Source organism: Astyanax mexicanus, chromosome 16, assembly GCF_023375975.1.
Source record: "Astyanax mexicanus isolate ESR-SI-001 chromosome 16, AstMex3_surface, whole genome shotgun sequence".
In the NCBI taxonomy this organism is placed as follows: domain Eukaryota; kingdom Metazoa; phylum Chordata; class Actinopteri; order Characiformes; family Acestrorhamphidae; genus Astyanax; species Astyanax mexicanus.
The window spans coordinates 32,510,205-32,522,520 of NC_064423.1; the positions used below are offsets into that span (position 1 = coordinate 32,510,205).

Below are 12,316 nucleotides of genomic sequence, written 5' to 3' on the forward strand. Positions count from 1 at the left end.
GTGGTCATCCGATAATTTTAGTCCTGTTCAGAGTCACATACCTTGAGTTTCATCACCTCCATTCATTAAAATAGCTATTTGTCCATGGCCACACACTGTACCTACACTTCGGGCGTGCATTTCCACAGAGATCCCCGTAAACACAACAGCGAGTGGAAATGGAGGAGCTACTGAATGCAATGTCGTGTGAGCGAAAAAGCCAAAAAACTCAAGCGTGAGATATTTTTCACAGACATCCCTCTAAGACAATAATCTCGTCTAGATAGGGCTTTAGTTACAGATGTTTCTTCTAAAATTGTTCACAAAAATAGCATTAGACAAAAATAAGACATAAGGTACTTTAAAGGCATGAAAGCATCAGTTTTTAGACACATATGAGACCTGGGAAGGTCTATTGGCAGCCCACCAACCTTTTCATCAATGACCCAGTGCTCTACGCCCTGAGCCACCACTGCCCAAAAACTAGCAATATCATTCAGTTAAGAACTAAAGCTTTGTAAATCTAAGACATTCGAACACATTCAATTATTGTAACAAAAACAACTGTCCAATCAGTTTTGCCTTTTGTCATCTGGAGTCTTGCTAGTTTGAAGGTGTGGACTAGAGCTAATCTGGCTGATAAAAAACATTCACACTTTTTGAGTTTGCTCTGCACAAGAAGGATTTGCATATGTGAGCCATATCAGGCCAAAAAGAGCTTTCTGAGGATCAACGATACATTTCTTTTTATATATATGAAACTTGAAAGTTTTACAAAGTGATTTCAAAGAGGGTATAAATTCAACATTCCACAGAAAGACAAACACTCTACAAATTGGGGATCTTGGCTACTCTGCCAAGTGGGGAAGTGGGGGCCCAGTCAAAGTGAACCCTAGAGCACAATGGAGATTTATCAATGTGATAAAGAAACAACCCAGAGTGACTTCCAAAGATTTAAAGGCATCATTGGCAATGTCTAACAACTGTGCTGATGAGTCTGCTGTCCGTAAAATCTTCAATAAGCAGGGTGTCCATGGAAGGACACCCCAAAGGAAGCCTCTGCTTACTAAAAGAGCATTGCTGCATTCCTGAAGTTTGTGAAAAAGCACAGTGACACTTCATAATGGTACTGGCAAAATGTTTGTGGACAGATAACACTTAAGATTGAACTTTTGCGGACTACTTCTACACTACATTTGGTCTAAAAAGGCACTGCACATCACTGTGAAAACATAATCCTTTATTTTCTATCATTACCCAAAAGTATTGTGGAGGCAACATCATGATTTGGACCTGCTTTGTTGCATTAGGGCCCAGCCAGCTTACAATCATTAAAGGGGAAGATGATTTCCCAAGAGTATCACAAATAACCACAGTAGACTGATGTGAGCTTGTCTGTACGTCAGCTGAAACTCTTTAGAATTTGGGTTATGCCACAGGACAATGACCCAAAATCAGCCTTTTGGAGTGGCAGAAGAGCCGTACAGATGATGATGAAGATCAGATCACATTTGTGACAAATCTATGCAGAAAACCATGAAATTCCAAAGGGTTTCACATACGTTTTCCTGGCACTGTATGTATGCAGCATCAAAACTAGATAGGCTCTTAGTCTTCGCATGAGAAATGGGTAAGTTTATGCTGAAACTCCTGTCTTTATCAAATAATTGTTTTTTTATTGTGTCAAATCTGAACAAACTAAGAGACTTCATTAAGAACTATACCAAACCTCTAAAGGAAACATGTGAGATTACTAAGCTCTTTATCTATCTATTAATGAGGAGATCAACCTGTGGGTAATCCTGCTGTGTACTGTCTGGGTTCTCAGCCAACAGACAGAAAATGCTGTTTCTCTAACTGATCTAGTGGGTGGGGCTCAGGTGGGGGTTGACGGGTGGAGCCAGAGTGTTTCTCTGCAGGTTTCTATTCAATTCCTTATTGTAACATCACAATAAGGAAGCATTCAAATGGCTCCTGACACCAAAGTCTTTCAGCTGATTTACAGAAAACAGATGGATGGATGGATTTTTTTTTATAGCTTTTTTTGACCCCAGTAGAAATACCAAAGCACGAAAATAGTGAGTTTTGCATAATATATTCCGTTTAAACAGTCATGTAGGGCTCTTATCTCAAATATATTCACACAATGCAAATTCAGTACAGAATCATAGCAGAAAACATACAGTAATTAAGGTTCTTCATAAACAGATAATGCATGGTGCCAATAGCTTTTATTAATATAATTCTTGTATAGACCATTTACAGTGAATTAATCAACAATTAAAGCCACACTCATCAATTCATTGTTTGTTTATGTCCTTAATGCAGCATATTTACTCATAGGTGTACATAAAGCTAGCAGTGTATTGGTATAATTAATGTATTGGTATCAACATATCGACTTTGGACCCTTCACTCAGTGATTGAGACAAATAAATCCTTCATTTATCACAGGTTTCAAAGAGCAAGAGAGATGCAATAACTCTTGATATAGGATTAAACTGTATCGATATGCTTCCCTTAGCCAGCCTTAGGACATGTATTGTTTTTGGTTGATTAGAACATTTAACTTATTTAAGCACTTCCTTTTTCTCTAATTTCTAGTCAACTCCATTTCCCAACAGTGCTACCAGTGCTCGGAGGATGAGAGCCAGCATGAGCTACTTGTGAGGAATGTGTAGCAAGCCAGCACATATTTCCACACTGCCCTGATGCAACATTGTTGGCTCAACACGCTTGCAGGAGAACATTAACTGCCCATATAGTTACTGTGCATCAGCTAACAGACAGAAGCAGAGACTAGCACTGTGCTGAGGGACTGGAGAAAGCAAAACACCAACTTATCCACCCAGAGAAAGTGTGAAACCCAGTAAAACCCAGTCCTAAATGGCACACTTGCTTTCCTGACCTAAAGCATGTTCACCAGCGCCCTCCATGCATTTTTATTTAATGAAGCCCTTCAGTGAAGACTGCTACAGAGTGGATTTATTAGGACCCTGTTACCCACAATTTGTTCCCTTTTAATGACATTTTTAAGCACTTCCTAAACAATTATTTATAGATACCTATCATAAAATACAAATAATAATAGTATTAATAACTACTTAAACAAAAAATACATTATTCTATCCCACTTGAATGCTTTTAAAACCTGGTACTCTCGAGAACTCACACTTCAGGTGTATATATTGCTCACGTCACCTGAGTGCGGCCTCACAGAGGACCACAGAGCTTAGTGCACCATTTGGGATTATGGGTAATTGTGCTCGCTGGGACTAATGGCCATGGTTGGCTATTGCATAACTAGGAACTAAACTGGCAAATCTCATGATGACGGGGCAAACGCTTAGGCTGTTGCGCCACTTGGGAATGGGCCAGTACAAACTATTCAAAATCTGAGTTGAAATACAACCTTTTACATAGTTTTTACTCAGTAAAGGTAAAATAATTCAGAGATATGGCAGACATATGAGCCATTTTGAAATATTTATCAATTACAATATTCACTATATAATGTTTACTATAGAGTGAACTATATACTTGGGAATGCCTATGCATGAATAAACCAAGTTCACTGCTGAGAATTCTAAGTGGCAGATTTGTTTTTGTCCTTATAGTGAGGATATATAGTGTGTTATATTCTGACGCATATAAGTTATTTTTATTCTACTGCACTGGTCATTTTCTCTAAAAAATATAAATATACTACTGTACCTTCTTGCCCAATCCAATAAATATGTAACCAAAATAAAAGGACACCTTTTATATTATATTCAAGCAACTCAATAGATTTATAATTTACACTTTTAAAGAAAATCCACAAAAAAACACAAAAGAACAAAGAGCACAGGTAATCACATATACCTGGCACAACTCCGAATCAACAGATAATTCCACCAAGCAAATGTAAACAGGAAACGGCAAATGAAATATCAGTTTCAATAGCTAAACAGAGACGGAATAATGGAATGGTGTCGAGTGCAGAGGTGCTCTGAAGCTGCATTAAGTGAGGATGTCCTGGGCCTGCTGCTCCACTAACACTGCCATTTCCTTCACATCTTTACACCACAGCTCCAGTCGATCGTTCATCCCCTTAATCTGAACAAAACAGAAAAATCAGCTCAGTGACTTCATACCAACATTTCAGCAGGTATATTTCTCTTTTTTAAACAAATCACAGATTAATAAGAGTTTAATAAAAGCATGTATGTAACAATACACCAATTCAAATATTGTGGTTTAAAAACAAAATTCATTAAAATAATAATAATAAAAAACTGGTTTAATGGTGCAATGCATTGTGACCCTAATCATTATAACTGAATTGCACCTTAGGTTAGGTTCACACAGCATGGAAAAATGGTTCAAATCCGATCATAGTGAGTTATCTGTGTGCAGTGCAAATGGCAAAATAAACACTAATTCTAAGATCTTAATTTCAGATTTGGGTTAATTTCTTATGTGGCAATGCACTGCCCCTCAACCTGAACAGCCAGATCAGAATTCATTTTCTTCAATCTATCTCAACATTCTCTGGAGAGAAGTAAAAATGGATGACAGCAGTGAGTGAGGTTTGCAGACCTCACATATATTGATGGTGACGTCCGCATTCATACTAAATAAAAGCAAAAAATCTTAAGAAATGGTTGAACATGGCCATAGAAGGGAATTGCTGTAGCATGAAAAGAAAATAAAAAAATAAATAAAAAAAGTGAGGTTTTAAGAACTCAAAGCTGCAAACTGAAGAAGGTCATTGACAAAAAACATGTTTTAACATTTTTAGAGGAAGCTTAAAAATAAATTCTCTGTGGTACTTTCAGTTGTCAGACACTAGAACTCCTTGATAGATCCTGTAATGCTGACAAAATAAAAATTAATTTAATGTGTAGTTTTGCACTTTTGTGCATTAGCGTCAGTTTAGGCGTATAAACTGTTAAGACGAGTGTCAGACATAAATCACATTTAAAAGAAAACCAGCACAAATAAATTGATTTTGGGTCACTTTACCTGTTTTATGAACTTAGCCTTAAAATCATAAATACTGTACATCACAACAGTCTAAACGTAAAAATGTTCATTTATACCTGGTGTAAATCCAGGACTCTCGGTTGAACCCATGTCATCTGAACTGTCTGATCCACTTCATCAATGCTGCCTTTTATCAACCCAACAGAGAGGGCCTTCATCACGAGCAGCTCCACCTGAGCAAGAACGAACACAATACAAACACTGTATGTTAGAGCACCAGAGACAGGCTAACCACTTACAATCAAACACCCCAAAGCAGATGTTGTTATACAAAGGTTTATACAGTGAGAATAATGTTTTACAGATCTAATATTTCCAGTGCTGTTAAAGCCATTAGTGACGTTCGCGCTAATCACCTCATTCTCTTGGATTTGGGCACTCTGCGCTATTTCTTGAAATGTCATCTGCCTGTTATTGGTGGGTCGAGTAAAAGTCATCTAGAAGAAATAGAAATCAAATTAGGCAAGTTGTTAATGTGCACACAGAGTATATTAAAACATAAAATAATAAAAACAAACAGATAAAATCACTTAAACTCACCTCCATCACACACAGAAGCTGTATCTTCTGCATCAGTTTTGGTTCATGGGCTGCAAGATCTGGCTATAATGAGCAGAAAAAACACCATATTAATTATCCTGGAAAATACATTGATGACATGGGACGGTTTCAGGTAAGTGATATAGTATTTGTACAGTAAGCATGCAAACAAATCCTTTGTGCCCAAAATCTCAGTGTTAATTATTTTATTCACATTTAAATACCCATTATCAGAATTCTATTGTGATTAACATGATTTAACATGAATCGATTAACATTACTATTTAAAACGGGTTTTAGTTAAGTGCAAAAGTATTTGCACAGTAAGTGTGCAAACAAATCTTTTGTGGTCAAAATATAGGTATTATCAGAATTTTATTGTGATCAATTAAATTTTTTTTTTAAATGATTGACACCACTATTTAAGATGTGTCCTTAACGGACACATTGCCATCACTGCAGAGAACACAGTTCCACTGTTCTACAGATCCATGCTGGGGGGCTTTATACCCCTCTAGCACACACATGCCATTAGGTGTGGTGTTAACAGATTCATGTTTATCTGCCTGAAAGAGTTCTAATCTATTGGCAATATGTCTGTACCCTGTACTAGACAAGCTCCAGGGTATCCAGGGTAATGTCAGCATACCACCAAAAAAAACGAATCACATCCAACAGGATTAACTGTGGACGCTGTAAGAGGAAGCTGTCTGAAAGGGATGTTAGGGTGCTAACCCGGATTGTATCCAAAAAACATAAAACCAATGTGCACCTCAACTCTCCTGTTTCCACCAGAACTGTCCGTCGAGACAATAAATTATTGTGGTCTAAAACCAGGTGTTTCAGTGTCATTGTTCACCCCCTGTATAAGAACAATACATAGTTTTTTCTCTATTGTGCACCCGTATTGTTTGGTGTTTGTCTATACATCTGCTATTAATATCTACTGTAGATCTATCAAAGGCACAGAGCTTTACCTGCTGACCCCAAGCTGATTTCAAAGCCTGGAATTTGACGACATTGCCGCTGTTGAAAGCGTACAGGGTATCTATAAGCCACTGCTTGTCTGTATTTCTCAAAGACTCCAAAACAGGGTGCATCAGCTAATAAAGAAACAGATGCAAAGAATCAGGCCTTCATTACACACTCATATAACAAAAAGCAGTGATAATGATCATCCTCTGTGGAATAGAGGGATAGTGATAAGCCCCAAGAGACTTACCAGTTCTCCAAAATTGTAAACTCCCTCTCCCAGAAGTCCCGCAAGACCCAGTGTGAATGCTCTCTCCTGTTTCTCAGTTTCTAGCAATGAGAAAACAAAATACTATAAACTACCTGGCTGAACCAGAGCACAGTAAAGTTAGATTACTGGATTTTATATTGAGAAATTAGCAATCGTAGGGCTGGACGATAAGATAAGTATATTATATTGTGATATATTTTTTTTAATTTCAGTCAATATGATACAATTCAATCAATATGATCAAAATAAAACCACTGCCTATGGTGTACATTATCATACACTGATATTTCCAGGCTGCAAAACCCTACTATGCTCTTCCATTTCTCCTCGGCATGAATGCAGTAAACTAATAGCAACGTTTTTATAGTTTGAGATATATATATATATGTGCCCAGAAGTTACAAGCAGTGTCGCACTGTCACACATGCCAGATGTTATTTTAAGGAGATCCTAATAAAATATATTTTTAATGTAAGGTTTACGTAGTAAAGTCAAAATAAAACACAAAAATAGTGCCAAACTCCTGGGTGTCCTTTAATATTTGTTATTTATCTATTCAATAATACTATCCTGCCAGAAGACTTAAATTTTTGTATAAAACCTAGAATACTGACAAAACCTTGTTAGCCACAATGCTAACAACCAGACTCAGAAAGGTGTAATGCTAACAGATATAGCAGACAGCCTCTGCAGTACTAGATTGGGTTAGCCGCAATGCTAAGAGCCAACTTCTGCAACAATAAACAGGTTAGCTACGATGATGTTTTTCCACTTGCACTAGATTAGAGTTTGTTTTTTACTGTTTGCTATGATAATTATGTAATTATGTATCTGTATATTACTCTAGTATTAATTTTTGAAACTCTGATCACTTGTATGTAATTGTTTAATGTGAGCCTCAAACTGCTTCTAATCGATACTGAAAAAATCTAAAATTTGTTTGAATATCAGGTGACCATTATTGAAACAAAGGTATTCCAATATATATCTATCTTTAATACCTGTTCAGCCCCAAGTGATAAAAACTAAAACAAATCAAACACTAATCTGTACATAATCTGTAAAAGCATAGAAGAAATATATATATATATATATATATATATATATATATATATATATATATATATATATATATATATATATATATATATATATATATATATATATATATATATATATATATTATTATTATTTTTTTTTTACATACCTGACAAATCTTTCACATCTACACAGCCGAGAAAGCGGAGGGCATCCTTGTAGTACATGGCATGGTTCCCCACAAAGCGGTAATACTTGCTAGATAGATCATAGAAGCGCCCGTGGACTAAAGTCACACCCGGCAGATTATTCAGCATCTCCTCACTCTCCTCTATTAATTTCTAAAAAAAAAAAGCAGATATATCAACACTCTGAATTTGTCTCTAACTGGAAGAAGTAATCAGCAGTTATTTGAGAGGCTGTGTTTACACATGTAATTCAGTGGGCCCTCTTGTAAATGTACTAATATCCAAACTAATATTTTTAAAGAAGTAAAAGTATCTTTATTGTCATTACACTTATGTATTTGTACAGTACAACGAAAATTCTCTAATCACATATCTTAGGTATGGAAGGTGTTTTTCTACAGAATTATCACAGTGCATACCTAGCATACCTTTAACCATAATGCCAGGTGCGAAAGACGTCTGTCTGTAACCATGGCAACAGCAGTTACCTGCTTCCACATTAAAGAGCCACTAAACCCTAAACCATATTTTTTTTTACATAAGGAGCTGAAATGTGTTACTTTGAAGTAATAAAACCACAACAGTCCTGTTTATTTAATATATTTTTTAAAAATATCCTAACCCTTAATAAAAACGCTTTTATTGTGGTCATTTCTGCCTCTGCCGCTCCCGACTAAAAAAATAATCAAAGTATTGAATCTTAGCTGTAACATGATATTCTCATGAAATCATGGTGGACTGGACAATAAGCTGTGTTTGTCTATCTGTGAAAACACACTAAACATGCTAAGGTTTTCACTTTAATACTTCTTAATTAACCCACTTCATGTTTGTATGCATTACGACCTTGAGGGTTCTGTTTTATACAAATTATACAAATGTGTTGTACTGGTATCAAACGGTGAGATCCAAACCAAAGTTCTACCCAAACTGTGACTTTAGTGTGCAGTTACACCCATAGTGGCATTAATACATTTATATCATAAGCATTAATACCACCTTTTCCTTTTCCTTCTTTAATAAAAAGTATCAAGTGCTTGTGGCTAAAACAAAAAACTCAAAAGCCCCCAGGATAGAATGATAATGAAGCAGTATGTCCTTGCTTTGAACACAAAACAGAACCCAGAGGGTACAAAATGCCTGCTGTCCATTTTTGTGTTGTCCCATTGTGAACAATTGGTACACTTTTATTATGATTTACCTTTGTAGCAGTGAGGTCACTGATCTCCAGCTTCAGACTCCCGATGACCGTTTTGCACAAAATGACGGCCTCATCATTGCTCTTCACCTGTTTACACATATTCATTTATGAATTATAAATGCTTTTGGACGTCTTCAGTTTTGTAATTGATCAGTGAGTCACTCACCTTTTCTTTAGTCTTCTCAAGGAAAGTGATGGAATCATTGGGATCTGCCAGAGGATGAAGGGTACTGAGTGAGGACTCGATTATTATTAATGCTGTTACTGTTATAAATTTAAAGGAAGTGGGTGACGTTTATATCCCCAATATATATATATACACAATATACAAAAAGAATTAATCAAATCAACAATTATTATCATTGCTGTTATTGCAACCAGTAACATTATAACAATAGTATATATGTTTATTCCAAAGCATTGCCATATCGTTCAATATCATTCTTTAGCTTACAGGGGACTTGGCAAAAGTCATGGGACACAATACTAGTCCAATACATGTCCAATGTCCCAGGACATTTGGCATGTCAGTATAAGTGCTACCTCCATTTAGTTTGACACAATTTACTACATTAAAGCAATCTGACAATTTATCTTGCATTTTTACACTTTTAAAGAACATTAACCATGTTGTGGCTGGCTAATCATTCTGGGTTAAAAAATAATAATAACAAATAATAAATTATAAAAAATTCTCTTTTACCTGTGATTTGTCTGATAACATAGAGAACAATTTCCACTAGGGAAAGAGGGTTGATTCTGGAAACATTGTAAAATGATCATCAATGTAATGATATAAACCAAATAAATATAAACAGTATTTTTAAGGTTTAACTTTTTCTAAAGAGTTAAACAAATGATTAGTTAAATGTTTATTGTTCATGGTTTGCTTCTTTGGTTTTTACACTAGAGCTACAAGGATAACATAGCAAACAATGCAAGTCTATTTAAACCAAATTATTTTACTTTACATAAATGTCTATTATTTTTTTAATTGAATAAAAGAGGCAACTTTCAACAATAAATATGCCTGATCTTAGTAGCTGTTTTAGGAAAGAGGAAAAATGATCATAGACTATTACTTCCAAGTTTGTCAGAACATTTAATTTAAGAAACGTTGGGCCTACCTGTGCTCAAAATCACTGATGAAGTTTTCATAGAGCTGGAGAAGAAAATTAAAAACAGATGAGGTTTGAGTTAGAACTCCCACATCATTTACAGCATGTGCTCTGTGGTAATCTGTGGTTTAAACTTACCTGTATGAGACTATCTCCAGTTTTAAAATAAGGATCCTTGACAAACTCTGACAGCTTCAGAGTCAACTGGTGCCACAACCTGAGAATTAAACAAAAAATATACAATCAGAATAATAAAAAAATAATTCAAGTAACAATAAAGAAAAACAAAGTTCCCTCATTTGAATTCATTATAGCCTTAATTAACCCAGACACAATTCTAAATGGTTTAAAATGTAATTAGATCAATTCAGTGAGCAGCTCATGTTTGTAAAACGATAAGACAATATTTGTTGACTGTAAATATTTTAAGGTTAAATTCCTAATACAACATGAATGCCACAACAACAATTCCATAACTATTACTAAAATGTAGTAATAATACACGTTTAAAAGGTGCTAGTGTAAATAAGGTCAGATGAACAAACACATTCAAACATTGTCCTGTAGTGACTTAAGTAAGTGAGTTTAAGTGACAGACAGAGAGCTGTAAGGAATTTTACACAGATTTTAAATGGTCTGTAATACTCATACATCATCATGGGCTCTTTTGGATTAAGAATTCACTCCCTCAATTTAAAAACAAAAAGCTTTATTTTGTTCAATTTGTTGAAATTAGTAAACAATTTATTACATTTTGAGAAAGTAAAATATTAAATTGTATATAAAACTGAAGAAACAATTTATTAAACAAAGGGAATGATTTATGAGGGGGCAATGTAAATTAATTAACAAAGTAAATTATTTATTAAACTGAGAATTATACATTTAAATGAGAATAGAATTTTGTTACAATTAGATGAATAAATCATTAAACTTTTAATAAAGTGTTTCCTCAATAATAAGTTCTAAATCATTCTCTAATTTTGATATATTAGTCCCTTTTGTTTAATGAACTGTACTATCAGTTTAATAAGTCATACCCCTACGTTAATACATTTACTAAATTGTCACCACTGATGAAACGTTTTATTAAACTAAGGCACTGCTATATCAAAATTAAAGAATGATTTTTTTCAATTAAAGGAAGAGTGAATGATTTATTAAATTAAGAAAGAGTGAATGATTAATTAAAGCTAAGGTAACACTTTGTTAAACTTAAGGAATTTGTTTTATCAAAGGAATTATTTTGTAAACTGTGGGGATATTTTTAACATATAAATAGTATTTTATTTATATTTATTGAAGTATCTATCAGAGTCTCCCAACACTTTTGCTTTGTCATGTTTCAGCAGTGTTAGTTTCAACAGCTCCTGTATGAGAGAGATTTACAGTAGTTACTGTGTCCTCTGTTGCTGGTATGATTTAAACAGCAGTTTATATTTTACTAAGTCAGATTTCTGGTGTAAATCTAAACTTATCTGGGAGTTCTGATGGTTAGATGATGTGATTGGCTGTTATTAGCAGGCCAGCAGCAGCAGCATGGTTCTCTCCTCACTCACTTCTTGTTGTAAAGCTCCTCCAGACCGTGCCACTCCGCCGCCAGCTCGGGGCTGGAGCTCTGGCTCTGCTGGAGGGACAGATAACCGGCCACGTCCTTCATCCTGAACCGGGCTGAGTGGATCTCCGCAGCGGGACAGAACCGGCCACTTCTACCGCTCAACAGCGCACCCGCACTACTATAGCTTCGGTTCCTGTAATGTACCGACAGAAAATTACAGAATAAAAGTCCCTCAAATAAATTTATTTCCACTTCAAATAAAGAGTTACTAAGGTCAAAATTAACATAATAAAATATAGTAATAACTTATATTTAGTGTACTACAATCCCAACTTTGCCTAAAAAATAAATGTACCCACTTTCACAAACTATTAAAAAATACAGTAAAACACGTATTATGAGTATAAAAATATTTAAAATAAA

General features: G+C 35.1%; 1 protein-coding gene across 1 annotated transcript; it reads right to left on the reverse strand.

The window, feature by feature from the left end:
• Positions 1 to 2,193: 2,193 nt before the first annotated feature.
• Positions 2,194 to 12,099, reverse strand: LOC103045150 (26S proteasome non-ATPase regulatory subunit 13). Its single transcript, XM_007231819.4, has 13 exons — positions 11,895 to 12,099; positions 10,474 to 10,552; positions 10,345 to 10,379; positions 9,921 to 9,976; positions 9,384 to 9,427; positions 9,218 to 9,304; positions 7,998 to 8,169; positions 6,770 to 6,849; positions 6,525 to 6,650; positions 5,548 to 5,610; positions 5,364 to 5,444; positions 5,064 to 5,180; positions 2,194 to 4,077 (listed from the first exon to the last, which is right to left on the reverse strand). Exons 1-13 carry the CDS (start codon positions 11,993 to 11,995, stop codon positions 3,982 to 3,984), a joined length of 1,137 nt encoding a protein of 378 aa, XP_007231881.3. The 5' UTR covers positions 11,996 to 12,099; the 3' UTR covers positions 2,194 to 3,981.
• Between the last annotated feature and the right edge of the window lie 217 nt (positions 12,100 to 12,316).

Excerpts from the sequence above, each read along its gene's own strand:
- LOC103045150 (XM_007231819.4), bottom strand. The coding sequence starts at position 11,995 with ATGAAGGACGTGGCCGGTTATCTGTCCCTCCAGCAGAGCCAGAGCTCC. Across the intron at positions 6,850-7,997 it reads AGATGTGAAAGATTTGTCAG|AAACTGAGAAACAGGAGAGA; the intron begins GTATGTAAAAAA and ends TCTCATTGCTAG. Across the intron at positions 5,181-5,363 it reads CCCAAATCCAAGAGAATGAG|GTGGAGCTGCTCGTGATGAA; the intron begins GTGATTAGCGCG and ends GTTCTTGCTCAG.